General features: G+C 45.3%; 1 protein-coding gene across 1 annotated transcript in view; it reads right to left on the bottom strand.

Moving 5' to 3' along the window:
• Positions 1-24,475: 24,475 nt before the first annotated feature.
• Positions 24,476-27,226, bottom strand: part of CILP2 (cartilage intermediate layer protein 2) — an 89,706-nt gene continuing 86,955 nt past the window's right edge. Inside the window, exon 8 of the mRNA XM_077475430.1 lies at positions 24,476-27,177. Within this exon, the coding sequence (XP_077331556.1) occupies positions 24,788-27,177 (2,390 nt within the window). The 3' untranslated portion in view covers positions 24,476-24,787. The remainder of the gene's footprint in view (positions 27,178-27,226) is intronic.

The raw sequence follows: 27,226 nt of genomic DNA on the forward strand, positions 1-27,226 counted from the left end.
TGAAGCATTGAACTTAATTTTCTCGGCTCGTCGTAGTGTTGAATGTCACCGCGTTCTTGACAGTCGAAAGTTCAGAGTACTTTTATGTGACTGTGTGTATGCAAGCCAAGCTTGAGCGGAATTCCGTTGGAAAAACCATCCAAGATTTTTCCGACGGAAATTCCGCTCGTGTGTACGGGGCATTAGATATATCTGGTGCATTATATACAATTGTGTCATCTTGTTATTATCTATTAGCAATACCACCAAATGCGAGGAACATATCTCCTGCCATTTCTTATCTGTCATTTCTGGGATCAAAACCTGCCATTTATCTCTTACTTTCATTGTTTCTCTGCCTATTTTAGCTTGTAATAGAAATGAGTAAAAGAGGTTTTACTTCTCTTAACAGTCCTTTTGTATTTTTGGGGGAAAGAGGGTTAGAGCCAGGACACCCTTAAGTAGATGTAGATTCAATTGGTAGACTCCGAGACTTCAATAGGAGGACAACCATGCAGGGAAAGGCCACAGCAAGGTGCCACATGTGCACATGCAGGAATGCTGTCTCCTATGGCAACAGTCTTTAAGAGTTCCTAACTCAAACGTAACAGTTCCTTCAGCTTCACTACAACTTCTTCTTGTAGTTCTTCAACACTAAGCTCCCTGTCTCTCACTAGACCCACTGATTCACTGACTCTGAATCCCTTGAGCTCCTCCAATCTTTGCAGTGGTATCTCCCTCAAGCGTCAACCACGCTTCTCTGCTGGGTCCCTAGCTTGGTACTCCAGATACTTCTCAAGCTGTCTCCTATGGCAACAGTCTTTAACAGTTCCTAACTCAAACGTAACAGTTCCTTCAGCTTCACTACAACTTCTTCTTGTAGTTCTTCAACACTAAGCTTCCAGTCTCTCACTAGACCCACCGATTCACTGACTCTGAATCCCTTGAGCTCCTCCAATCTTTGCAGTGGTATCTCCCTCAAGCGTCAACCACGCTTCTCTGCTGGGTCCCTAGCTTGGTACTCCAGATACTTCTCAAGCTTCACCCCTGCTGACCAGCTCGGTCCCCGGCTTGACACACAAGGCTGCTCTGCAAGTGTCACCTCCGTTGGTTGGGTCCCTGACTTGATCACTTGAAGTTTCCTGATTCTCCACCGTACCTATGCAGGGAGAATACTGCTCTGGTACTTGCTTCAGTTACTCATCGTGGTCCTTGGTAAAGGTGGATGGTCCCTTAGTGGTGACAGGTCCCCTTCTACCTCCGACCACAACATGTTCTCCAATCGGCAGAACCAACATTTTTGGTTGGACTGCAAGCCTCAATCCCAACCCTGCGCTGCCCTCTTACTTCTGGATAGGCCCTCACACAGCCTGCCAGCCAGATGCCCCCGGGATAGGCCCAATCTCCGGCCTAGCAGTCAGGGGCGTATGACACACGTCCACCCAGACAGCCAGGTGGTACAGAACGTAGATCACCTGACACCAACCAAATATATAGGTGCTCCCAGCAGGCCAAGGGATTCAAGAAAACCCTTGCCTATTGGCTGAGATACCCCATATATCCATAACCTGACCTTGGGTTGCCCTTCTCATATCTAGTACCACCAAGTACCCAGCCACCTAGTGGTAACAGAGAAAAGTGCAACATGGCCAAACCTAGGAAGAAATCAATGGATCTATATCAATGAACCAAGATAACTACTCCTGGCAAGTAAATTTGTGAGGATCTCCCTGCCTAAGCTACAGGATGCTACACTTCTGTTAAGGAGTTTTGTGTGTCTCTCATATACAGTATTATAGATTCCGCATAAAGACCAATGACCTACTTCCTATTTTCCTTTATATTCCTCTGGTTTCCTAAACCTCAAAGCAAGCGTCTCTATTCCTATAGTAAAAAGATGGGGAGATAGTGGACATTCCTGTCTTGTCCATCTCTCTAAACTTATCATGGATGACATGAATCGATTCCTCAAAAGAGTTGAACGAGATTGACTATAGATTATGGTTATCCATTTTCTAAATTGTTCTCCGAAACCAAAGTGTTCCAATGATTTTTGTAAATACAACTATTCAATAGAGTCAAATGCCCTGGCCATATCCAAATATGCCACGGCACTCGACTCTGGTATGTATTCCTTCATTTGTGCCATCAGTTGTGTTCTTCTAATATTAATAGACATTGACTTTCCTGGCATAAGCCTTCCCGCTAAGATCTTTGCCAGTATTTTATAATCACATTTAAGCAAAGAAATTGGCCTATACGAGATACATTCACTTGGATCTTTATCTGGCTTTGGTGTAAACACCACCAGAGCTTCATACATTGATTCTTGCAAAGATTTCCATGTGAAGGCTTCTGTATACATTCTGGTTAGAACTGGCGCTAGAATATATATGTATCGATTATATACCACCAACTGATTTCTCTGATGCTAATAATCTCACAGCATACTGCACTTCCTCTTCTGTAATCTCCTTATCCGTCAATCATACTAACTTATTCTTATGTCAATTTAGGATATTCTATTTCATTCATATATTGTGCCATCTCCCTGTCTGTGCAAGTTTGCCTTGTCCTATATATAGCAACATAATATTCATGGAAGAGCATTTAATTATCTCGTCCATCGCATACACCAACGCCCCCACTCTATTTCTAACTTCAGATACTGCCAATCTTGTTGATTTTTGTTTAATCATAAAAGCTAATAATTTACTCGATTGATTCCCTTGTTCATAATTCTTCTGATTTCTGAAAAAAATCTTCTTTTAGCACTAACTTTAGCTTGTATCTTATACAGCTGTATACAATTCTCTCACCTTTCCTTATTATTCCTTGATGGGCCCCCTATATATTCTGTCTCCGCTTTAACACATTTTTCAGCTAGTTTCCTCTTCTTGCCTATTATTTTTCTTAATATATGCTATTGTAGATGTCAAAGCTCCCCTTCAGTATGCCTTTAGCGCATCCCAACAATTACCATCCATTAGTAAATCTCCATGGTCTTCCAGGAACATTCTCAGCTGGTCTAGTATTCGATCATTAATCCTTATATGTGATAACCAATAGGGATGCATCTTCCATAATGGTCATCTTCCCCCTAAACCTACAGCAAGTTTAAATAGCAGTGGGGAATGATCTGACACTCCTCTGGTAAGGTATGTTTTTTAATCAATAGCTTTTATTAAGGGTAAGGTATGTTTTTGACTGCATCAAGGGTAGTGTCTTATCATTACCTGAGTGCCAGATCAATTTGAGAGAGTGACCCATTCCCCATACACACACACAAGCATACTCTATTCTAGCTCGCCATAGATCTATCCACCCCCCCCCCCCCCTACTAACTTAACAAATATAGTTAGGCCTCTTTCACATGAACGATCCGTTCAGGTCCACCTGTCAGTTTTTTAGGCAGATCTGAACAGATGCTCCATAGAGGTCTATGGAGCCTCAGATGTCAGCGGTGACATGTCCACTGACATCCGACCCACTCTGATCCAAAAAAGTGTGACGGAGGAAAAACCTACTTTTCCATCCATCTGCGGATTGGATCGGGTGAGGACAGACTCTGCGGTCTATCATCATCTGATCTCCCATAGGGGAGAGCGGCGCTCTGACAGGTTCATCCTTGCACAGTGTGCAGAGACAGATCTGTCATCTGCATGCTCAGCGGGGATCGACGGAGCAATCCCCGCTGAGCAAGCGAATGTTCACGGGCGGATCATCACGGATCCGTCCTGTCTGAAAGAGGCCTTACTCCTAACTTTTCCTTCAGAATTACTCCATGTTTATCTTTTATCGGATCTGACCACATAATAAAATCTCCCATACATATAACATAAGCATCTGGAAATTGTGTCATAAATATTAATCCGTCTTTTACTACCCGCAAAGTGGCCGGTGGAGGATTATAAATACCCCTTATCACAAAAGATATTAAGTACAGTTTAGCAAACACAAATACATATCAATACATAACTGAAATGTATTTAATACTTCCTACAAAATACTTTGTTGGTAATGACAGCTTCAAGACATCTCCTGTATGGAGAAACTAGTCATGCTTTGCTCAGATGTGATTTTGGCCCATTCTTCCACACAAACAGTCTTCAAATCAAGGTTCCATGGGCCTCTTCTATGAACTCTGATCTTTAGTTCTTTCCATAGATTTTCTATTGGATTCAAGTCAGGTGATTGGCTGGGCCATTCTAGCAGCTTTAGTTAATTTCTTTGAAACTAATTGAGAGATACCCTGGCTTTGTGTTTGGGATAATTGTTTTGATGAAATGTCCACCCTCATTTCATATTCATCTTCCTGGTAGATGGCAGCAGGTTTTCATCAAGAATGTCTTGATACATTTTTCCATTTATCCTTTCTCCACCTCCAAACTTCACTGTTGGTAGGGGGGTGTTTTTTGGGTGATGTGCACTGCCATTTGACCTCCAAACATGGTGTGCCCTACGGTCTCGATCACCACCGGGCTCCCGGGATCGCTCGGGGCACGCGGAGAACCGGGAGCTGTGTGTGTAAACAAACAGATTACCTTCTCTGAGCAGTGAACTGACAGATTGTCTGTTCATACAGAGTATGAACAGCGATCTGTTAGTTTTCCTGCACAGTCCCATCCCCCATTCAGTTAGAACACTCCCTAGGATACATATTAACCCCTTCACTGCCCCCTAGTGTTAACCCCTTCACTGCCAGTGACATTTTTACAGTAATCAATTAAATTTTAATCGCACTGATCGCTGTTTAATGCCAGTGGTCCCAAAATTGTGTAAAAATTGTCTGACGTCTCCGCCATAATGACGCAGTCACGATAAAATTCGCTGATCCCGCCATTACTAGTAAAAAAAATCTATCCCCTATTTTGTAGACGCTATAACTTTTTTGCGCAAACCAATCAATATACGCTTATTGCGATTTTTTTTACCAAAAATATGTAGAATACGTATCAGCCTAAACTGAGGAAAAAAAATGTTTTTTTATATATTTTTGGGGGGTATTTATTATAGCAAAAAGTTAAAAATAATGAGTTTTTTCAAAATTTACGCTTTATTTGTTTATAGCGCAAAAATAAAAACACAGAGGTGATCAAATACCACCAAAAGAAAGCTCTATTTGTGGGAAAAAAAGGACGTATTGTGGGAAAAAAAGGACGTCAATTTTGTTTGGAAAACTTTTTACACGATCGCGCAATTGTCAGTTAAAGCCAAGCAGTGCTGAATCGCAAAAAGTGGTCCGGGGTTTAAGTGGTTGATGTTTTTTTTGTGTATGAATGAAATCAAATAAATAGTGTATAAACTGTAGTATAACTCCAATCTCTACAATACCTTCTCAAAGGTGTTAGTTGAACTGGATGGACATGTGTCTTTTTTCAACCAGACTTTGTAACTATGTGTCCCTGCTTTGTCATAACGTTGTCCAGTGACAATGTCTAGTAATATACAGGAACCGTAGTACCAAAGTTATGCCATTTTCTGGTTGCATCTTTATTTCATAACTTTGAGAACTCCTGCTCACATCTGACATCACCACTTTGTATGAACAGTGTCAAACTCCACCTCAATAACAGACAATTGGGGATTTTAGGATTTCAAGGTCTATCAAGTTTTACTCCTAGATTCAGATTCTGCTTATTGTTCTACCACTGTTTGAAACATATGTAGTTTAATCATGACTTTTGAGTGCTACATCTAGCAGAAAGTGAATTTAAGGGCTCCCCTTTTTTTAGGCAGAATTTCACTTTTCATAATAAATAGAAGCATTTTCTATTGTCTTTTTTGCCCCAACCATCCTAATGTGCTTATCTCTCACTTACCTAGCCCATGGCAGCCTTCAGTCTGCACCTCTCATTTCAAAATCTGCATCTTAGTTCATCACTTCCTGTAACATCATGTGACCATCCAGGGACTCTCTAAGGCTTAATGTACACGGGACATTTTACAACCTCCCCTGAACGATTTAACTTGACAGATAGTCAACTTCCGTTTTGCAGTGTTTACATGCCGTGTTTAACCGCGTTTAGCAGTGTTTGCACTTAGTAGCGAATTTATTTCTTATTTTTTCAAATAGTTAAAAATGTATCTCCATTAAAAACGCCTGTAAATGAAATGCGGCTACATGCCTTTACATGTAGCCGCAGCTGACCCTGACACCCCACATCACATCTACCCCCCCCATATACCCTATTTACCCTGCCCCAGACCAGTGCCCACCCAGTAGCCTCAAAATAACCTTAACACTGTGGGTCCTGCAGGTCCCACAGGCCATGGTCAGCTCCTGGCAGGACCCACAGGCCAGTGGCCAGCAGGACCCGCAGGCCATGGCCTGCGGCCAGCAGGACCCACAGGTCCGCAGACAGCTCCCAGCAGGACCCTCAGTGGTTCCTGCAGGCCACTAACTTGTGGGTCCTACTAGTCACTGACCTGTGGGTCCTGCTGGCCGCTGGCCTGTAATTTCTGATGGCTACTGACCTGTGGGTCCTGCTGGCCGCTGGTCTATAGGTTCTTCTGGTTGCTGGCCTGTGGGTCCTGCTTGGAGCTGACCATGGCCTGTTGTGTCTTCTGGCCACTAGCCTAGGGTGACCAAACGTCCCTGGTTTCCGGAGACATTCCCAGGACTGAGAACACTGTCTCTGAATTAAGTCTGTCCCTGGTTTTGTCCCCGCTTTGCAGGGACGATCTGGGGTGGGTGCACTGTGAGCTGGGGCAGTGGGAGGGTGCCCAGGGCTGCCCTTAGCATGGGTCCCGCTGAACCTATTTGGCTGCCTTGGAGGAGGGGGGCGAGTGCTGCCAGATTACACAGAGCGGGGATCTCCCTCCTATGATAGACAGCACACTGATGACGTCTATCATAGGAGCCGGTCCAGGAGGCGTATAACAGCGGGGTAAGCCGGAGATCTCTGCTCTTTGTAATCCAGGGGCTCTCCTCTCTCTAATCCCCATGCACTGGACAGGCTGCATTAATGGGCACTGATTAGGCTGAGCTTATGGGCACTGGTGAGGCTGCGCTGATGGGTACTGGTGAGGCTGCATTAATGGGCACTGGTGAGGCTGAATTGATGGGCACTGGTGATAGTGAGTTGCTTTGGTAGGTCAATGAGCCACTTGACTGGACTTGCCCCCCCCAGGCCTAAATCTGCCCGCCCTCCCCTGACTACATAGTGCAAGTGTCTGCCTGATTTGATGACACGTGACACTGATAACAGATGGCACATGACACTGACAGGTGGCACTGATGACAAATGGCACTGATACGTGGCACTGATGACAGATAGCACTAATATGTGGCACTGATGACACGTGATACTGATATGGCACTGATGACAGATGGCACTATGTGGCATTGATGACACATGGCACTGATATGGCACTGATGACAGATGGCACTTATACACGGCACTGATGACAGATGGCACTTATACGTGGCACTGATGACAGATGGCACTGGGGACAAATGGCACTGGGGACAAATGGCACTGACAACAGGTGGCACTGGGGACCGGTAGCACTAGGGACAGATGGCAGCGGGGGCAGATGGCTGTTTATTTTACTTTTTTTTTTGTACCTTACGGCCGCTGCAGCCGTTCATCTCTCACTCCTCACACGCTGTCTGTGTGAGGAGGGAGAGTGGCGCTGAGAGATGATCTCATATGTTTATATATGAGATCATCTCTCATTGGACATGCTGATCGCGCTGTAAACGGCCGCTGTGATTGGCCGTTTACAGCGATCTGTGATTGGCTGTGTTCAAGGGACACGGCCAGCACAGAACTTCCCTGATGTGCTCTCTCAGTAGCGTGCATTGCGGAAGTAAATAGGAAGCTGTCCAGGGACGCCCTCCCGGCAGGTAACGTCAGCGCTGTAGCTGTCTTTCGGCTATAGCGCTGGCGGGAAGTGGTTAAGCTTATAGCTTTTTAAAGACATTTTATGCAAACATGTTTTGAAGGCTGTTACTATTGACAGCCCAGACTCCCTTTCAGATTTGCCTGACTGCTATAATTAATGCTAATTCTAGGGAAGACATTTCACTACACATTTTAAGAATCTACTTTTATCTACTCATACTGTTTCCATGAACTGGGAAATGGATGTATCCCTTGTCTGGGACAGACAACAGTCATCCTAACAAGTTTTTCAAGTTTGGATATCAGTTTTGGGTACCTTTTTTGTAACCGCTTCCTACCAAAGTACATAAACAGCCAGATGGGATCAGAGCTGCTGAGGGTCGACATACCTATACATCCTCCCGCATTGCCCAATCATGCACACTCTCTTGAGCATACAGTGGTGGGATCGGTGACAGGCTGTGTCCACCAAGAGAGGGGAGCTGGGAGCGGCCCTGGTATCATGTGATCACTGTAACCAATTACAGCCAGTACATGAACAGCAGTAAACAATGAAGCCATTGTTTACTACTGTGTGAGCTCTGTGATTGGCCAAAGCAATCACATACCAGGTCAAATAACAGTATATACCATGTGATAGCTATGACCAATCACAGCATCACAGTAGCAGAAAAGCTAAGGTTTCATGAATGAAACTTTTACACAGTCTCCAACAAATTGCTTACTACAGTGGTGACAATACGTAAAAAAAATTGTAAAAACAAACACACATATATATATATATATATATATATATATATATATATATATATATATATATATGTACATGGGGCAAAAAAGTATTTAGTCAGCCACCAATTGTGCAAGTTCTTCCACTTAAAAATATGAGAGAGGCCTGTAATTGTCATCATAGGTATACCTCAACCATGAGAGACAAAATGTGGAAACAAATCCAGACAATCAAATCCAGACAGGCCTCATTTATTCTTTCATGTACATGGATCAGTCGTTCTGTTCCCTTTGCAGAGAAACAGCCCCAAAGCATGAAGTTACCACCCCCCATGCTTCACAGTAGGTATGGTTTTCTTTGGTTGCAACTCAGCATTCTCTCTTCTCCAAACATGACGAGTTGTGTTTCTACCAAACAGTTCTACTTTGGTTTCATCTGACCATATGACATTCTCCCAATCCTCTTCTGGATCATCCAAATGCTCTCTAGCAAACCTCAGATGGGCCCAGGCATGTACTGGCTTAAGCAGGGGGACACGTCTGGCACTGCAGGATCTGAGTCCCTGGCGACATAGTGTGTTACTGATGGTAGCCTTTGTTAAGTTGGTCCCAGCTCTCTGCAGTTCATTCACTAGGTCCCCTCGTGTGGTACTGGGATTTTTGCCCACCATTATTATGATTATTTTGACCCCAAAGGGTGAGGTCTTGCGTGGAGCCCCAGATCGAGGGAGGTCTTGTATGTCTTCCATTCTAATTATTGCTCCCACAGTTGATTTCTTCACACCAAGCTACTTCCTATTGCAGATTCAGTCTTCCCAGCCTGGTGCAGGTCTACAATTTTGTTTCTGGTGTCCTTTGACAGCTCTTTGGTCTTCACCATAGTGGAGTTTGGAGTGTGACTGTTTGAGGTCGTGGACAGGTGTCTTTTATACTGATAACAAGTTCAAACAGGTGCCATTAATACAGGTAATGAGTGGAGGACAGAGGAGCCTCTTAACCTCCCTGGCGGTATGATTCAGTCTGGAATTAGGTGCTGAATGCGGTACAATTATTTTGCATGAAAATCTGGTGTTTTATTTTGTAGTCCTGTAATTCTTAGGAATAACGCTCTTAAATCTCTTCAAACCAGAGTCTAGCAGACATCCCGGGTATGATAAAGTTTATAATATAATAAAGAATAATAAAAATTATTCAATAATGTAATCAAATCCTAAAACACTGAAAAAGGGACACTTTGTGGTTGCTATGGACAATCTCCAAATTCCAGACAGAAAAAACTGTATTTATAATATAAAAGTGCATGCAGGGCACTGCACAGACCACTAGGGACAAAGGGGGTGTGCATTTTTTAATACAGCACTGTAATCTGTGTGTGTTTTGTGTGTTTTTACTTTTTTGAATTTACCGCCGTTCTCTGCTCCCGTGCCCCGTAACGTCGCAGGGAACGGAGCTCGGCGGCACTCGGCACTGTGAATCGAGTGGAGGACAGCTCGATCACACAGCGTGGGGGACATCGCTGGATCCAGGGGACAAGGTAAGTAAGTCTCACTGTGTCCTCCCCTGCATCCAGCGATGCTATCCCGAGTCTGGCTCAGGGTTACCGCTCCTGCTAGTAAATTCCTAACCCGAGCCAGACTCGGGATTACCGCTAGGGAGGTTAAAGAAGATACAGGTATGTGAGAGCCAGAAATCTTGCTTGTTTGTAGGTGACCAAATACTTATTTTCCACCATAATTTGCAAATAAATTCTTTCAAAAATCAGACAATGTGATTGTCTGGATTTGTTTCCACATTTTGTCTCTCATATTTGAGGTATACCTATGTTGACAATTACATGCCTTTCTCATCTTTTTATGTGGGAGAACTTGCACCATTGGTGGCTGACTAAACACTTTTTTGCCCCACTATATATATATATATATATATATATATATATATATATATATATATATATAAAATTTTAAATATATTATGATTTTTTTTACATACTCTCACTAGTCCATGTCCCTAGTCTCCGCTGCACCAGTCACAGTGTCCCTGATCAGCACCACACAGTCATATTGTCCCTAACCACAGCCACACCAGTTACAGTGTCCCTGATCAACACCACACCAATCATATTTTCCCTTATCAAAGCTACACCAGTTACAGTCCTGGTTCCCTAGGGACACCAAAAATTTGATAGGCAGTCTGGAAATTAGACACGTAATTTTTTAAGCCTAGAGTGCCTGAAGGTGATGCTTGGATTTTGGGCTCCTCTATGCTGCTAGGCTGTGAAAAAGTCTAACACATATGGTATATTTTTTTAATTAATTTTGTATGAACTTGATGGACTTGTGTCTTATTCAACCTGACTAACTATGTTACTATCAGTTTTGGGCACTAGTTCTAAAAAAAAGGATACCGGGGGACTGGAGAAAGTGCAGAGAAGGGCAACCAAACTAATATGAGGCATGGAGGAGCTCAGCTATGAGGAAGAATTAGAGGAACTGAATCTATTCCCTCTTTAGAAGAGAATTAAGGGGGATATGATCAACATGTACAAATAAATAAGTGGTCCATATCATGAACTTGGTGTTGAATTATTCACTTTAAGGTCATCACGGAGGACTAGGAGGCACTCTTTACGTCTAGAGGAAAAAAGATTTAATCTCCAAATATGGAAAGGTTTCTTCACAGTAATGTCCCATACTCACGATCAAAATTTCTGACAAAAAATGTTGGATGTGAGCTTGTTGGCGGAAAGTCTGACTGTCGGACTTTCCGCCAACAAATGTTGGCTAGCGGGTTCTCAAATTTTCCGCCGACAAATTTTTGTTCTCGGACTTTCCGATTGTGTGTACACAAGTCCGTTGCACAAAACTCCATGCATGCTCGGAATCAATGCTCACCAAACACAGCATTAGCAGAAGGAGCCCAAAGGATGGCACATGACTATTGAACTTCCTTTTTTTAATCGGCTCGCCATACGTCTTGTACGTCACACTACGTTCGTAATTGTTGGCCAACATTTGTGTGACCGTGTGTATGCAAGACAAGTTGGAGCCAACAGTCTTAGAACAAAATTCCATGGTTTTGTTGTCAGAAAGTCCGATCATGTGTACGGGGCATAAGAACTGTGAAAATGTGGAATAGACTTCCTCCAGAGGTGGTTCTGGCAAGCTCAGTCGATTGCTTTAAAAAAGGCCTGGATTCTTTCCTAAATGTACACAAAATAACTTGGTACTAACATTTATAGGTAAAGTTTATCCAGGGAAAATCCGATTGCCTATTAGGAAGGATTTTTTCCCCCTGCTGTAGTAAATTGCTTTGCTGTTTTTATTGCCTTCCTTTGGATCAACTGTGGGTGTAGGTTTGTGTATATGGCATTGTATATATTTTTTTTTCGTTGAACTTGATGTCTTTTTTCAACCTGACTAACTATGTAACTATGTATTCCCATACTCAGAAGGAGTATCAAAATGTGTTTTGGGGTTTAATTATAAGTATGCTATGCTGTGTGTAAGAAATAACTTGTTAAGATAAAGCCCCATACACACTATCAGTTTTTCTGTTGAGTTTTTCCTTCAGATTTACCAAAACTATATAAAAAGGAGGTCAAACCTTAGGAGTTTCAATTTGTATGCAATCAGGAAGGCCCTTGCACTACATGGTTTTGGTAAATCTGAAGGAAAGACTCAGCAGAAAAACTGATAGTGTGTATGGGGCTTAACAGTTTCCAAAAAACTGGGACAAAAAATACAACTACAAAAAACTCACCATGCATTTTACTAAATAACCTTGGAATGTCTACTTTGCAAAATTGGGTCATATGGGGTTATTTGTACTGTCCTGGCATTTTAGGGCCTCAAGAAATGAGTCAGTACATCAGGACTAGGGATGAGCTTCGTGTTCGAGTCAAACATATGTTCGACTCGAACATCGGCTGTTCGCCCGTTCGGCGAATTCCGAACGTTATGGGCCGTTCGCGCCAAATTCGTGTGGCGCTCACGGCCCACAATGCACTGCAATGGTGCAGTGCATTGCTGGTTCATGATTGGCCAAGCATGCACTGTGACCCCGCATGCTTGGCCAATCACAGCGCCGGCTGTGTAGTACATGCCCCACACTATATAAGGCCGCCAGCGCGGCGGCCTTCTGTAGTGTGTTGGCATCTGTAGCAGTTAGTGGGTTTTCTGTGTACCTTCAACACAGTATACACCGATCGTTATCGGCCCATTTTTCGTTCTTGCTCTTCTGTAGTGGTTGTTGTCTGCGTGCCCTGACCGCAGTATACACTGCTATATTCACCTACATAGCTAGCGATATATATCTATCTTTTATAATAGAGCTTGCAGTCAGTGTTAGGAGATTGTGTGTGCTGTCTGCGTGCTCTGAACCCAGTATACACCGATATATCCACCTATATAGCTAACTATCTTGCTCGTTTTAAATAGAGCTTTCAGTCAGTGTTAGGAGATTGTGCGTGCTGTCTGCGTGCTCTGAACGCAGTATACACCGCTATATCCACCTATATAGCTAACTATCTTGCTCGTTTTAAATAGAGCTCGCATTCAGTGTTAGGAGATTGTGCGTGCTGTCTGCGTGCTCTGAACTCAGTATACACCACTATATCCACCTATATAGCTAACTATCTTTCTCGTTTTAAATAGAGCTTTCAGTCAGTGTTAGGAGATTGTGCGTGCTGTCTGCGTGCTCTGAACGCAGTATACACCGCTATATCCACCTATATGGCTAACTATCTTGCTCGTTTTAAATAGAGCTTTCAGTCAGTGTTAGGAGATTGTGCGTGCTGTCTGCGTGCTCTGAACGCAGTATACACCGCTATATCCACCTATATGGCTAACTATCTTGCTCGTTTTAAATAGAGCTTTCAGTCAGTGTTAGGAGCTTGTGTGTGCTGGCTGCGTGCTCTGATCTCTGAGGACTTCCAGTGTGGTGGAGAAAGAGAGGGAGCTGATGACTTCAGTCAGCCCAGGCCAGGTGCCTGTTTCTCAGCCTAATGAAGGACGTGGAGCCCCTAAGCTCCTGGAGCTCGTCAAGGAGGAGAGGTTGTTTTTGGAGAACCAGCTGGATCTTGCAGATTGGTCTCTGAGACAGCCAGGAGAGGATGCAGAGAAATCTGCAGACAGAAGAAAGAAAGCTAAAAGCTTAATTGTGAAGGCTTCCCGCAGCTACTGCGAGAAAATGAAGGTCCTGGCGGAGCTAAGGAACCGGAGAGACAGATCGGGTGTTGTAAAGAGACAAGAGTATAAGACGGTGATAGACGGATTGAAGAAGCAGTGCGGCATGTTGGGTGAGCTGTTATCCAACCTGATTGACAGTGCTTCTGGTGAGAAAGACTTTCTATCTAATGTAGACAAAGCGATGAGAATTGCGTGTGACGAGGGGACCCAGGCGGGGAGACGCCGTAGACTGTATCCAGCCTCGAACACAACGCAAGAGGAGGAAATGGCGGGTCCCTCTGAGGTGGCCACCCGTGAAGAGACAGAAAAAGTGGTGGAAGGAAAGATAGATGGTGAGAAACCAGTGAGAAAGACTGTGGGTGAGGGAAAGCCATTGACCTGCAAAGAGACAGTTCCAGTGAGTAAAGGTACAGAGAAACCTGGAAAAGTGAAAAGTGTCTCTAAAGACAAAACTGCTGACTCCAGTAATCTTACAGAGGGGTCAGGTAAGCCTAAGGGTTGCCAGCCTATGAACGAGGCTGTGTCCCATGAAGGCAGGTTAGACCCCAATGATGTAAGAAGGAAGCAACAAAGAGACAATAAAGAGAAGAAAAATACCAAGGAGAAGAAGATTCCAGTGGTTCAGCTGGCTAGGCTAGAGAAAATGGACTTACCAACACAGTCCCCAATGATCCCAGCCGACAGTTGCAAGCAGGGCGCGCCGTCAGTTGCGTTGTCGGCCGCCACTGCCGCAAGTCGGTCTCAGGGTAAGGGAGCCGGGGTGTGTGAGGAGGATGGAAAGAGTCTGGCCAGCTTGGCTGCCGCTGTGGGGAGCGGTACAGTGTCAGCCGGCGGTATAGCGTCTGCTAACTCAGCAATGGCGGCAGTGTGCAAAAAAACGCCGTCTTCTCGTGGGAGGAGGGGCGGTGCTTCTGGTCGAGAGGCCAATGGTAGTGTAATAGAGGAGGATGACGCACTTCCGGTGCGCGGGCTGACTTCCGGCGGGGTTAGCCCGCGACCGGAAGTGACGATGGCGGAACCGGAAGTAGGCCGCAAGGGACACATCCAGCCGGTGACTACTATGACTTCGGGCCCTCCTTCCGGTCAGGGAAATACTAATGAAAATGTTTGTATTGTAACATCAAATAATATAGAGCCAGGTCAAATTACTGCCTGGGGTGACTGCCCAATGGGTGAGTTGGATGGGGAGAACCCCGCAATGGCATATATTCGTGGCTTAGAGGGATCCCAGCAGGAACAGGGCCAGGTGTTGGTGGATTCCTGCGGGGCCCATATGGAGGTAGAATGGCAGGAAGCTTTGGAAGCCTTGCTATACAGCTCTGAGGATGAGACTTGTCCTAAGGTTCAGGCTGGGGTAAACAATGTGGGGAGTGTGACTTCTCATGCCGGGAGTGGGGGGGCTGCTTCTCATGTTGTACCCCCAGTGTCTGTGGCAGAGGCTCCTCCTCCGGGGCCCGTGCTAAGGGGGACACCGGAGGTAAGGTTGCTGACGGCACTTGGTGAGAGGCGTTCCTACGCCAATGTGGCTGGGTCTAGTGTGCCTCTGGACCACCTGTACCACCAGTTTGGGGCCAGTAATTTTCGGGTACCCCCGACTGGTCAGACCCCTGGGGACAATACTTGGTCTAGGGGGACAGGTGGTCCGGAGCGCAAGCGTAGGAACGTAGTCCAGCTGAGGTGGGAAGGTGAAGGTCAGTGCCCCATGAGGGGTCAGGTGGTCGACATGGTCCTGGCGTTGGGGTTCAGGGTGGCTGAGCTATTTGCTGTAATCCACCCAGCTGGCTCCCCTGACTTTGATGTCAGTTTCACCAATGCTGTGACCATGGAGCGTTTTATAACTGCTTTTGGGTTGGTTAAAGGGGCTGATCCCTGGAAAGGGTTCCGTCTGATCCCTCTGAGTAGGCAGGAGGAGATCAAAAACTTGACGGTGTTAGTGAGGAACGAGAGCCTGCCCCCAGAGGACATAGCAACTTGGCTGGGAAGACACGGCCAGTTGCAGTGTCCTCTAAATAAATGCTTAGACGAGCGTGGGGTATGGACTGGAGCATGGAATACCAGGATTCGCTTGAAAAGATCTGGCAACACGGTTGCGCATGTCCCAGGGAGTGCTTTCCTGGGACGGGATAGAATCCTGGTGTTCTACCCAGGCCAGCCCCGTAGGTGTTTTAGGTGTGGGTGCCCAACCCACATGAGTGCAGATTGCACAGTTGTGCGCTGCACTAAGTGTAATAGGTTTGGACACTCAGGTGACACGTGTGGGTTGATCTGCTGTAACCTTTGTGGTCAAATGGGGCATCCCTTTAGCAGATGCCCCAGGGCCTACAGGGGTGAAGCTGCAGCGGGTGGTGGGCCAGGTGGGGATGGTGTACCTCCTCCTGCTGGGCAGAGTTCTGAAAGGGAAAGGCAGGATAGTGCTCCTGCAGCGGAGCCACAGGGTGCGCCTCGAACCCAAAGGGCAAGTAGGGCCCCTCAAAGAGAGAAGGGGACACGGCCTACAGAGGCTACCCAGGCCCCTGTCACGGAAGCTCAGGTGTCAGGTCCAGATATTGGTCAGGCGGAGGAAGTTGGGCCTCCCCTTCCGGGTGGGGGGGGGGCGCAGGGTTCTAGTCCCCAAGTTTCTGTTCCCACTCCCCTTCCTCGGAGATGTAGGCCGGGCAGGCGTCTGGTCACTGTCTCCTCGTCCGAGTCTTCGGCTGGGGATGATAGGTCTGGGGAGGAGGAGATGGAAGTCTCGGTTAAGGGGGCTCAGAAACGCCCAAAAGAGGTATCGGATGAAGAGGATGAAGTGGCTTGGGTCACAATTAGGAAAAAGCAGGGGAAGAAGAAGAAAAAGAAGGCCCCGCCACCTGAGGTGGATCCTGGGCCACCAGCAGGGCCTAGCAGTAGAGGTGATGCTCTGCTTATAAATTTTTCTTCTGGGGAAGAAGAGGGGGAAGTTGACATGTAAATATTGTTTTTTTCCTTTTTGACTGTATAGTTTATTGTTGTTAGTTGTTTTGTAAAGTGAATGTAAACTGATATTTGTTTTGTTATGTTAAGCTTTTAATTCGGTAGCAGTTTACTAAAATAAAAAATATCCACCTATATAGCTAACTATCTTGCTCGTTTTAAATAGAGCTTTCAGTCAGTGTTAGGAGATTGTGCGCGCTGTCTGCGTGCTCTGAACGCAGTATACACCGCTATATCCACCTATATAGCTAACTATCTTGCTCGTTTTAAATAGAGCTTTCAGTCAGTGTTAGGAGATTGTGCGTGCTGTCTGCGTGCTCTGAACGCAGTATACACCGCTATATCCACCTATATAGCTAACTATCTTGCTCGTTTTAAATAGAGCTTTCAGTCAGTGTTAGGAGATTGTGCGTGCTGTCTGCATGCTCTGAACGCAGTATACACCACTATATCCACCTATATAGCAAACTATCTTGCTCGTTTTAAATAGAGCTTGCAGTCAGCGGTAGGAGCTTGTGCGTGCTGTCTGCGTGCTCTGAACCCAGTATACGCCGCTATATCCACCTATATAGCTAACTATCTTGCTCGTTTTAAATAGAGCTTGCAGTCAGCGGTAGGAGATTGTGCGTGCTGTCTGCGTGCTCTGAACCCAGTATACGCCGCTATATCCACCTATATAGCTAACTATCTTGCTCGTTTTAAATAGAGCTTGCAGTCAGCGGTAGGAGCTTGTGCGTGCTGTCTGCGTGCTCTGAACCCAGTATACACCGCTATATCCACCTACATAGCTCTTCTCTGTTTGAGCCATCTGCCATCTGCAGGAGTTAGTGGAAGTTGTGTGTGCCTCCAGCACAATATACACTACCCAATTGCTGGTTTTCCCAACTCCCTTCAGGCCATTACCATGTCTGGAAGGCCAGCAAGGAGAGGCAGACAGGCGTGAGCCAATAAAAGAGGGCAAGTAGGCTCTGTGTCTAGAGACAACAGTGCTGGTCGTGGACGCGGTACATCATCATCATCAGCTCGTGGCCATGGGACACGCTTGTCTTTCTTTTCGGCAGCTGGACATGTTGAGCCGCAACATGCCAACGACTTGGTAGAGTGGATGGCCAAGCCCTCTTCATCCTCTCTCACCCAGTCTCAGGGTACTAGCAAAGCAGCTGCCAACGCATCGTCTTCCCTCCTCTCAATGTCATCATCAGTGACTCCTTCCCTAGACCCACCACGTCCTCCTGAGGAGTCTCCTGAACTCTTTGAGCACAGTGTTGGGTACATGCTCCAGGAGGATGCCCAGTGTTTTGTAGGCTCTGATGATGATACTCAGCTAGAGGAAGGCAGTAGCGTGAATGCAGAGAGAGGGGATGCTCAAGAAGGACAGCAATCTGGCAGTCATGTTCCACAAGCTGCAGCATACTGCCAGGTTTGCTCCAGCGATGAAGAGGGAGGGGATGATGAGGGCACTGACTCCACATGGAGGCACATGTCCAACGAGGAAGGATGGCCTCCGGGGGCCAGCTTAGGGGCAGCACACTGACTGAATCACACCGCAGAGCTCCGCTTGTGCAGGGCACTGCCTCTGCACGTTATTCTAAAAGCTCTTTGGTGTGGGCCTTTTTTGAGACGAGTGCATCAGATTGCACCGCTGCTATTTGCAACATATGTCTCAAGCATATCTCGCGTGGCCAAAACATCAGCCGCTTGGGCCCCACATGCTTGACCAGACATATGTTGACCTGCCATGCAGCTCGTTGGCAAGCGTACCTCAAAGACCCACACCAAAGAACAAAGCGGACCTCTCCTTGCTCCTCATCAGCTGGGATCTCCAACCTCACTAGACCTTCAGTCCTCTCTGAAACCTGCTCTGAGAGGAATGAAGGTGTAGAATTAGGTGTGTCACAGCCACGTGCTTCCGGGCACTCTGCTAGCAGTACACCTACGTCCGATTATAGCAGGCAAATGTCCCTGCCCCAGCTGCTGGACCGGAGAAAGAAGTTCACTCCCAGCCATCCACATGCCCAGCGGTTGAATGCTAGCTTGGCTAAATTGCTAGCACTTCAACTGCTGCCTTTTCAGTTGATAGACTCGGCCCCCTTCCGTGAGTTTGTACAATGTGCGGTTCCTCAGTGGCAGGTCCCCAAACGCCACTTTTTCTCACGGAAGGCGATTCCAGCTCTCTACCGGCATGTGGACGGCAATGTCCTTGCCTCGCTGGACAGGGCGGTCAGCGGTAAGGTGCATATTACCGCTGACTCATGGTCCAGCAGGCATGGACAGGGACGTTACCTGTTTTTCACTGCCCATTGGGTCACTCTTCTGGCAGCTGGGAAGGATGCAGGACAAGGTGCAGTAGTTTTGGAGGTTGTTCCGCCACCACGCCTCCAAAATGCTACTATTGGTTGTGACACACCTCTCTCCTCCACCCCCTCCTCTTCTTTTTCCTCCATGGCCTCTAACAGTGCTCTGTCCTCAGAACCAGCGGTGCTCCATAGGCATTCCAGGGGCTACGCAAGTACGCAGGCAAAACGATGCCATGCCATGCTTGCGCTGGTTTGTTTGGGGGACAGGAGCCACACTGGGGCGGATGTTTTGTCAGCTCTGCAGGGGCAGGCCGAGAGGTGGTTGACTCCACGCCAGCTTAAGCCAGGAATGGTGGTTTGCGACAATGGCCTCCTCTCTACCCTCTGACAGGGACAACTGACCCATGTGCCCTGTGTGGCTCACGTCCTTAACCTGGTGGTGCAGCGGTTCTTGGGCAGGTACCCAGGCTTACAGGATGTCCTGAAGTAGGCCAGGAAAGTCTGTGTGCATTTCCAATGATCATTTAATGCCTGTGCTCGGCTGGCTGAGCTCCAAAAGGAGTTGAACCTGCCCAAGAACCGCCTTATATGTGACATGCCCACCAGGTGGAACCCAACGTTGGCCATGCTGCAGCGGCTGCACACGCAGCAGAGGGCCATACATGAGTACCTGTGCGACTACGGCACCAGGACAGGGTCAGGGGAGCTCGTTTTATTCTCACCACGCCAGTGGGGCATGATCAGGGATGCATGCACTGTCCTGTCACCGTTTGAGGAGGCCACAAGGATGGTGAGCAGTGACAGTGCATGCATCAGTGACACTGTACCTCTTGTCCACCTCTTGGAGCATACGCTGCGTGGAATAATGGACAGGGCACTTGAGGCAGAACAGAGGCAGGAAGAGGAGGACTTCCTTGCCTCTCAAGGCCCCCTTTATCCAGACAGTGTTCATGCTGTGCCACCCATCACACAGGAAGAGGAGGAGGAGGAGGAGGAGGGTGATTGTGTCAGCATGGAGGTGGAGGCTGGCACTCAGAATCAGCAGCAGCAGCAGTCTTGTAGGGATGATTTACAGTCCCAAGAAACCCGTGGACTTGTACGTGGCTGGGAGGAGGTAGCTGCGGATCATGTTGTCCTTAGTGACCCAGAGGACTCCGGACCGAATGCCTCAGCTAACCTACGCTGCATGGCCTCCCTGATCCTGCAAAGCCTGCGGAAGGATCCTCATATTCTTCGGATCAAGGAGAGGGACCATTACTGGCTGGCCACTCTCCTTGATCCACGGTACAAGGGTAAGGTTGCCGACCTTATCTTGCCGTCGCAGAGGGAGCAGAGGATGAGACATCTCCGGGAGGCCTTGCAGAAAGGTCTGTGCAACGCGTTCCCAGAGACTGGGAGGTTACAAACTCCTGGTCCTGGACAACGTGTTGCTGAGGCATCGGTCAGAAGGAGCAGTGGAGAAGGTGGCCGCCTGACCGATGCTTTCAGACAATTTTTTAGTCCGCAGCCCCAAGGTATGATTGGTTCCAGCAACCATCACCAGCGTCTGATTTACATGGTGCAGGAATACCTAGGGGCAAGGTCAGACTTGCACACCTTTCCCACCGAAAATCCTTTGGCTTACTGGGTCTTGAGGATGGATCACTGGCCAGAGCTTGCACAGTATGCAATTGAGCTACTGGCCTGTCCTGCATTCAGCGTTCTTTTGGAACACACCTTCAGTGCTGCTGGTGGCTTTGTTACCGATCACAGGGTGCGCCTGTCCACCGAATCAGTTGATCGACTGACCTTCATCAAGATGAATCAGTCTTGGATCACCCACAGCTACCAAGCACCTGAAGCTGATGTAACCGAATAATTTTTTTTTAAATATCACATCCCTTCAAGACTGCCTATGCTGATGCTGAGTGACTGTCCTGTTATGTTGATTGTCTATCCTCTTCCTCCTCCACTGATATGTTGGAAGAACATTTCTGGTTCTGGGTGATGCCATCAGCCCAATTTTTCTGCCCCTGTTTAACAGGGGCGTTTAATTACAATTTTTGATGCAATAATTTGCAGCAGGGCTAATTCCTGCACTACAACTAGAGTATATGGGAGAGGTTGCAGTGTCGTGGCACCAGCACCAGTGCCTAAGGCCCAACTTTTCTGCCCCTGTTTAACAGGGGCGTTTAATTACAAATTTTTGATGCAATGCTTTGCAGCAGGGCTAATTCCTGCAATAAAACTAAAGTATATGGGAGAGGTTGCAGTGTCGTGGCACCAGCACCAGTGCCTAAGGCCCAATTTTTCTGCCCCTGTTTAACAGGGGCGTTTAATTACAATTTTTGATGCAATGCTTTGCAGCAGGGCTAATTCCTGCACTAAAACTAGAGTATATGGGAGAGGTTGCAGTGTCGTGGCACCAGCACCAGTGCCTAAGGCCCAATTTTTCTGCCCCTGTTTAACAGGGACATGTAATTACAATTCTTGATATAATATTTCACAGGAGGGCCCGTTCCTGTGCCCACCCAGAGTAACTGTGAGGACTTATAGTGTTGTGGCACCAGGACCACAACCACCAAAGGTCAATTTTTCTACCACTGTTCAACAATGGCATGTAATTACAATTCTTGATATAATCATTCACAGCAGGGTGCTCCAGCGCCCACCAAGAGTCACTTTGAGGACTTACAATGTTGTGGCAAAACCAACACCTTGTTCTGCCATTTCTGCAGAGCATATAGGGCAGGCCCCTACTTTCAAACATCCAACTTACAAACATCTCCTACTTGCAAATGGAAGGAGACGACAGCAAGTGAGATGAAAAAAGACGGACGGAAAAACAAAATATACAGGGGTGATAACCCTGCCCTATGTTTTCCAAAAAGCTTAAAAATAGTTTTTTTGACTGGAGCTACACTTTAAAAATGTACCAGTTGAAAATTACAAACAGATTCAACTTAACACAACAAACCTACACAGTCCCTGTCTTGTTTGCACCGCCTGTATACTGCTGTTCTGAGTATATAGGGCCTGGGGGCCACACGTATTTCCTTTTTTTAATATGGGTACGGGGTTCCCCTTAATATGCGTACAAGACCCAAAGGGGCTGGTAATGGGCAGGGAGGGCTACCCATGCCATTTTTCTCAATGATTTTCAACCATATTGCAGGAACCAGATATAACATTAAAACCGCAAGCAGTTTTAAATGACATATTTCCGTTAAATGTCATTTTGTGCAGGGACTGTTCTAAACACGGGAAACACGTGGCACTTCACAGGCATACTACAGACACCCCCCAGGCACGATATTTAAAGGAATATTTCACTTTTTTTTTCACTTTAATCATCATTAAAATCAGTGCTCCCTCCAAAACGGCCATTTCTAAAAACATTTTAGGCATTGACCCATGTCCCCTGGGGCAGGAGCCAGGTCCCCAAACCCTTTTTAGGACAGCATCTTGCATATTAGCCGTTAAAATTAGCACTTTTAATTTCGAACGTTCGAGTCCCATAGACTTCAATGGGGTTCTAAAGTTCGTACGAATTTGGGGTCCGTTTGAAAGTTCTGGTGCGAACCGAACCGGGGGGTCCCTAATCAGGACTAATTCCATTTTTGAATATATATATATATATACTGGACCATAGATGATAGACTCTATAACTTCCACACCGACTAAATGATTTGGGCTATTTTTTCCAAAGAAATGTAGCAGAAAACATTTTTCCTAAATTTATGAAAAGAAAGATTATTTATTTGCAAAATTGCATATAATAAAAAAACACTAAAGTCAGTTTCCATGTCAAAACATGGTAAATAAAAAGGTGTACTTTTTCCAGTTATCCAGTGGATTTTCATTACCATAACTATCGTAACCTTCAACATCGATGTTTAAAGAAGAGATCCAAAAACTGGAAAGCATACAGTAAAACCAACACAAGTAAAAAAATTTGCTGCTTCAATTTAATCGTTCATTTATTTCTCATTTACGATTAAGCTAAAGTCATGTGTGATACTCTAGTTGTTTTCACCTGTGTGTAGGCAGGTTGTAAATATGTTGGTTTTAGTGAGTTAGCGGCTGGCTCAGGCCGAGGGAATGGATTAAGTCTGTGAAGTTCAGTTCCTAGGCTTTTTGGTCCCAGCCAGCCCATCTGTGCTTTAAAAAGGGGTAATGCTGAGGTCCAGAATCACTGGTCTTTGGTTGGTATGGTTTCTGCTCATGGCTCGTGGTACTGGGACTGCAGTCCGTTGAAGGCACCAGGATTTTAGGAGGACATCCAGCCCATGGAGAATACCAAAATTAACTATCAACCAATGGAGGTATGCCTGCATAGCCACACTGCAGTGGTTAGTTTTAGTTTTTGTTCATATTGAACTGTTATGCTGCAATTTGTTCAGTTAAGTCACATTAACCGTTCTGAGCCTGGTCTGAAGTTATTCAAATGGGTACATATTGGTTCTTGCTTATCTAAAGAACCAGGGTCTGCAAAACACTAAGGGGTATGAAGTAACAACATTACAAAGGTTTAACCCAGCAACACAAGAAGTGCAGTTGCTAAGAGTAAACAAGTACATTCTGTTAGTGGGAGTTAGGTAACAGAGGTAAGCTGGACTGGTGGAGTGGGCACAGGTTTAGTACATCCTCCCAATGCAACATCTACCAAGTTACAGTGTGTAGTGACATGGGACAACATCTTTAGATGATCTTTAAATCGGCGGGAACGCTTTAATGTTAGATTTTTCACATGACCGCAGTCTCTGCCTGGCCCCGGCATTGATGAGTGTACTCTGCACAAAAGTTACCCCCCGCATGCAAGGCGAAGATGACCCAGCCCACATGGGGAAGACCAAGAAAGCTTGTGCTGCTAATTTATGTAAGTGGAACCTTCATATCTACTAGTTTCTGCAGTTAGCTAAATTTTGGCTCAGTAATACAAACTTGATTTTGACTGTTGTGCATGTGTTTTTTTTATTGTTTAATTTTTTTTATTATTATAAATTTTTTATTTTGCTGTGAGAGTTAAATAGATTTATACTGAGCTCAAGAATGCATGAACATTTATTTAATCTTGTACTAAATGCAATTGTATTTGCAGCCTTTGCTATCTGATGTAAAATGTAATGTGGTGTAATTGAGTAATCTGACTCTGATTTTTATAGCACTCCACTCCAGGTGTCAATGGACATATCTAGCCCTGGCATTCTAGTATGAAGACTCAATTTTCCCTGTCAAGTCAGGACCTATTTCACCCCCTTTCACCTTTACATTGCTGGTCCAAAAGAGAGGAGTGGTAGACAGGAAGGGATAAGGCTACGTGACAACTGAGACTAAGGTTTGCATATTAGAGTGACCTAGGTTTCTGGAGTCCCAAGATACTTTGGAAGACAGCTTAGACAACATGCAAGTTACTGATACACATGTAATTGATTACTTTTATATGAGTACTGACTTGTTTTGAATTTCTGAAGATAAAAGATAAAGAAATTCTTAGCATCATTGATTCCTTTCAAAAGAATTTATTACATTAAAGTTTCAATGCACCCAAAAACTGATATTTTAAAGTTTTTAGTAGTTGCAGGCCAGCTAAACCACCTAATATTTTCTTATAAATCCTTCTTACTTCTTGTGTTTTTCTTTTCAGGGCTTTAAAGGAGACATAAATGGTAAATCTTGATGCATATGTCCCCAAGATATATATAGCCACCTATAACCTGTGACTTCACTTTTGGGATGCCCTAATGTATTACCAGAAGTAACTGGGTACTTTAAGTTTAGAAAACGTTAACTCAATCTAAGCATTGTGAAAATAAGTTCATCCTGACTGTGCAATTTTCTGTCTTCTCTGACTGGCAGAAGGCTTTCTAGATTGACTAAAAGATGAAGACTGAATAGCAGGATAAGGCACAACACGTGCAGGTGTCCCTCTTTGTTCATTTTCTTGCATGCTCTGCCGGATCTCACGGAGTGTTACGCTAGGATTGTTAAGTAAGCGCTGGAAGAAGCTTTCTCGCGTAATTGGTTTCTCCTGGCAACGGAAAGTGACAGCAATACCTACTTGTGATTTCATCTCCCTAGAGAGTCCATCAGAGGTACCATCAAAACATCTGCCAATAGCAATTTCTTTTGCCAGCCGTGGGTTTTGATCAGTAACTGTATAAATTCCATAGTTGTGCCCTAGTGGGTCAACTGGAGCCAACATATTAAATGTTTCAGTATTGTTTCCTAGTGCAAGTGGTGGATGACGACTAAGATATTCTTTTAGAAGTCTGTTGATCTTTGAAACATGACAACTTCCTTGAGGTGTTACAGTGACCAAAGTTCGGTCTACTAAATTTTGGTCGAACAGCATTCCACTACACTTGAATTCTAGACAGGCTGCTGAACTACCTTCTACTTCCAGATCCCTTACACTTCGTGTGTCTCTAAGCCCATATAGCTGACCTACTGTGTGGGTGTGAGTCCCTCCAATATTTCGTGTTCTAACCATATATTCCTGTGGTCCCTGTATTCCAATCTTAATGTAACAGGCACGAAACTCTTGTGGGTTTGGCCACCAGGACAGGTAGCTACCAATCCATGAGGTCAAGTCTGTCTCATCAAAGGGTACAACATTATACTCATATTTATCCTCTTCTGCTCTAAAAAAACGAAAGTGATTGTCTAAGATAGAAGCCTCTTCACAACCTTGTAAGTTTCTGTAGGCATAGATGGGGCCATGGTTTTCTGCAAAATTGTTTGGGTTTGGCTTGGCCAGGTTAATTTTAAAAGCTGTCTTTTTGCCAGCAGAATCTTCATGATCAGTTCGTTGATAGTTTAGCTTAGATAAATAAGGCTGGGTCACTCCAATTACATTGGGATTTAGTTTGGGAGAAGATGGGGCAGCTTCAAGTTCTTCACCACCCATTGTAGCAGTGACATAGGCAGAATAAGCATCTGGTTGCACAGCATCACAGAATGCAGGGAGGCAGGCTCCATTTGAACCTGTTACCACACTGTCAAATCTACCCCATGCTCTAGGGTTTGATGAAAATCCTGGCATAGGTTCTAGATTTATTAGTGTCACAACAATTCCTTCCAGCTGTTCATTAGGCATAAATTTCTCATTCATGAAAGCCCGTACCTTGACAAAACATCTCCTAAACTCTGGTACATCCAAATTAAAAAGCCTTCTCTCTCGTATTTCCAATTGTCCAATTAAAAAAGACCTTTCTTCCCTTTTTCTTCTTTTGTCCCCACTTGGCAACCTAAAAGGGCTTTCTTCTTCCCAGAGACCAGTCTGTGGATTTAATGACCATAGTTTCATTTCTTTGACATGTTGAGGCATCTTAATGTGTTCTACATCCAATCTCACCTCCACTTTTCCAGTCTGGAGCAGGGAATTTGTACTCTCCTCCCTGAAGTCCAAATGAAACATTCCATAAGTCCTTAGAGGAGAAATATCTCCATCTCTGCTGACAAAATTTAAATCACTTGAAGCAGCAGAGGCAGAGCTGATGTTTCTGGGGTCCAGGAAAGTTAAACTGGCCTTAACAGTACTGTTGTAGGGTTCTCCAGATGTCCTACGGAAAGAATTTGGTGGTATTATAATCTCACCAATGGGATCCTCCCCAAGTAAATCTCCAAGAGAAATTATATTGGTCACTCTAGGATTCAGATCAGTTGGGTCTTTTTTTCTCATTACTTTTACATCCTGATAGACAGTATTTCCTTTTGGATCAAATGGAATAACCTTTGTAGTTTCAACAAATTTTTCCTGACGGTCCACAAATGTAACTACCAATCTTTTAGTTCCCTCTGGAACTTCTAGAGTAAAATCCCCTTTATAGCCAGTAAATCCCTTGTTTTCTCCACTCAGAAAGATTTTCCCAAACCGAAGTGGTTCCCCGGTGTCATATGCAGTCACCCGTCCACGAACCATAATCTTATGTCGGGAGCACTCAGCACAGCCACATTCTACAACAACCATCACAGGTAGAATGTATCCTGGACACTTCACCTCTTGTAGTTTCATTTGTTTAACCCCACAGCAATAGTTTATTTTATCTTTACACTGGAGATCTGAGCTTAAGTGGTCCATGCATTGTGTGTTAGGACACCTGCCTACATTGTAGTAATAAGAACCAGTTTTATTTTGAAAACAACCCATTGGTAGTTTGATCAAATGCTCATTTGGGGACTTGTTACAGAGGGATTCACTTTTACCTAAAATAAAAAAAAGATATAATTTAAAAAAAGTTATAATTGCTGAAAA

This window comes from Lithobates pipiens, unplaced genomic scaffold, assembly GCF_037356315.1.
Source record: "Lithobates pipiens isolate NorthernLeopardFrog02 unplaced genomic scaffold, aLitPip1_a1.2 Scaffold_13, whole genome shotgun sequence".
NCBI classification, from domain to species: domain Eukaryota; kingdom Metazoa; phylum Chordata; class Amphibia; order Anura; family Ranidae; genus Lithobates; species Lithobates pipiens.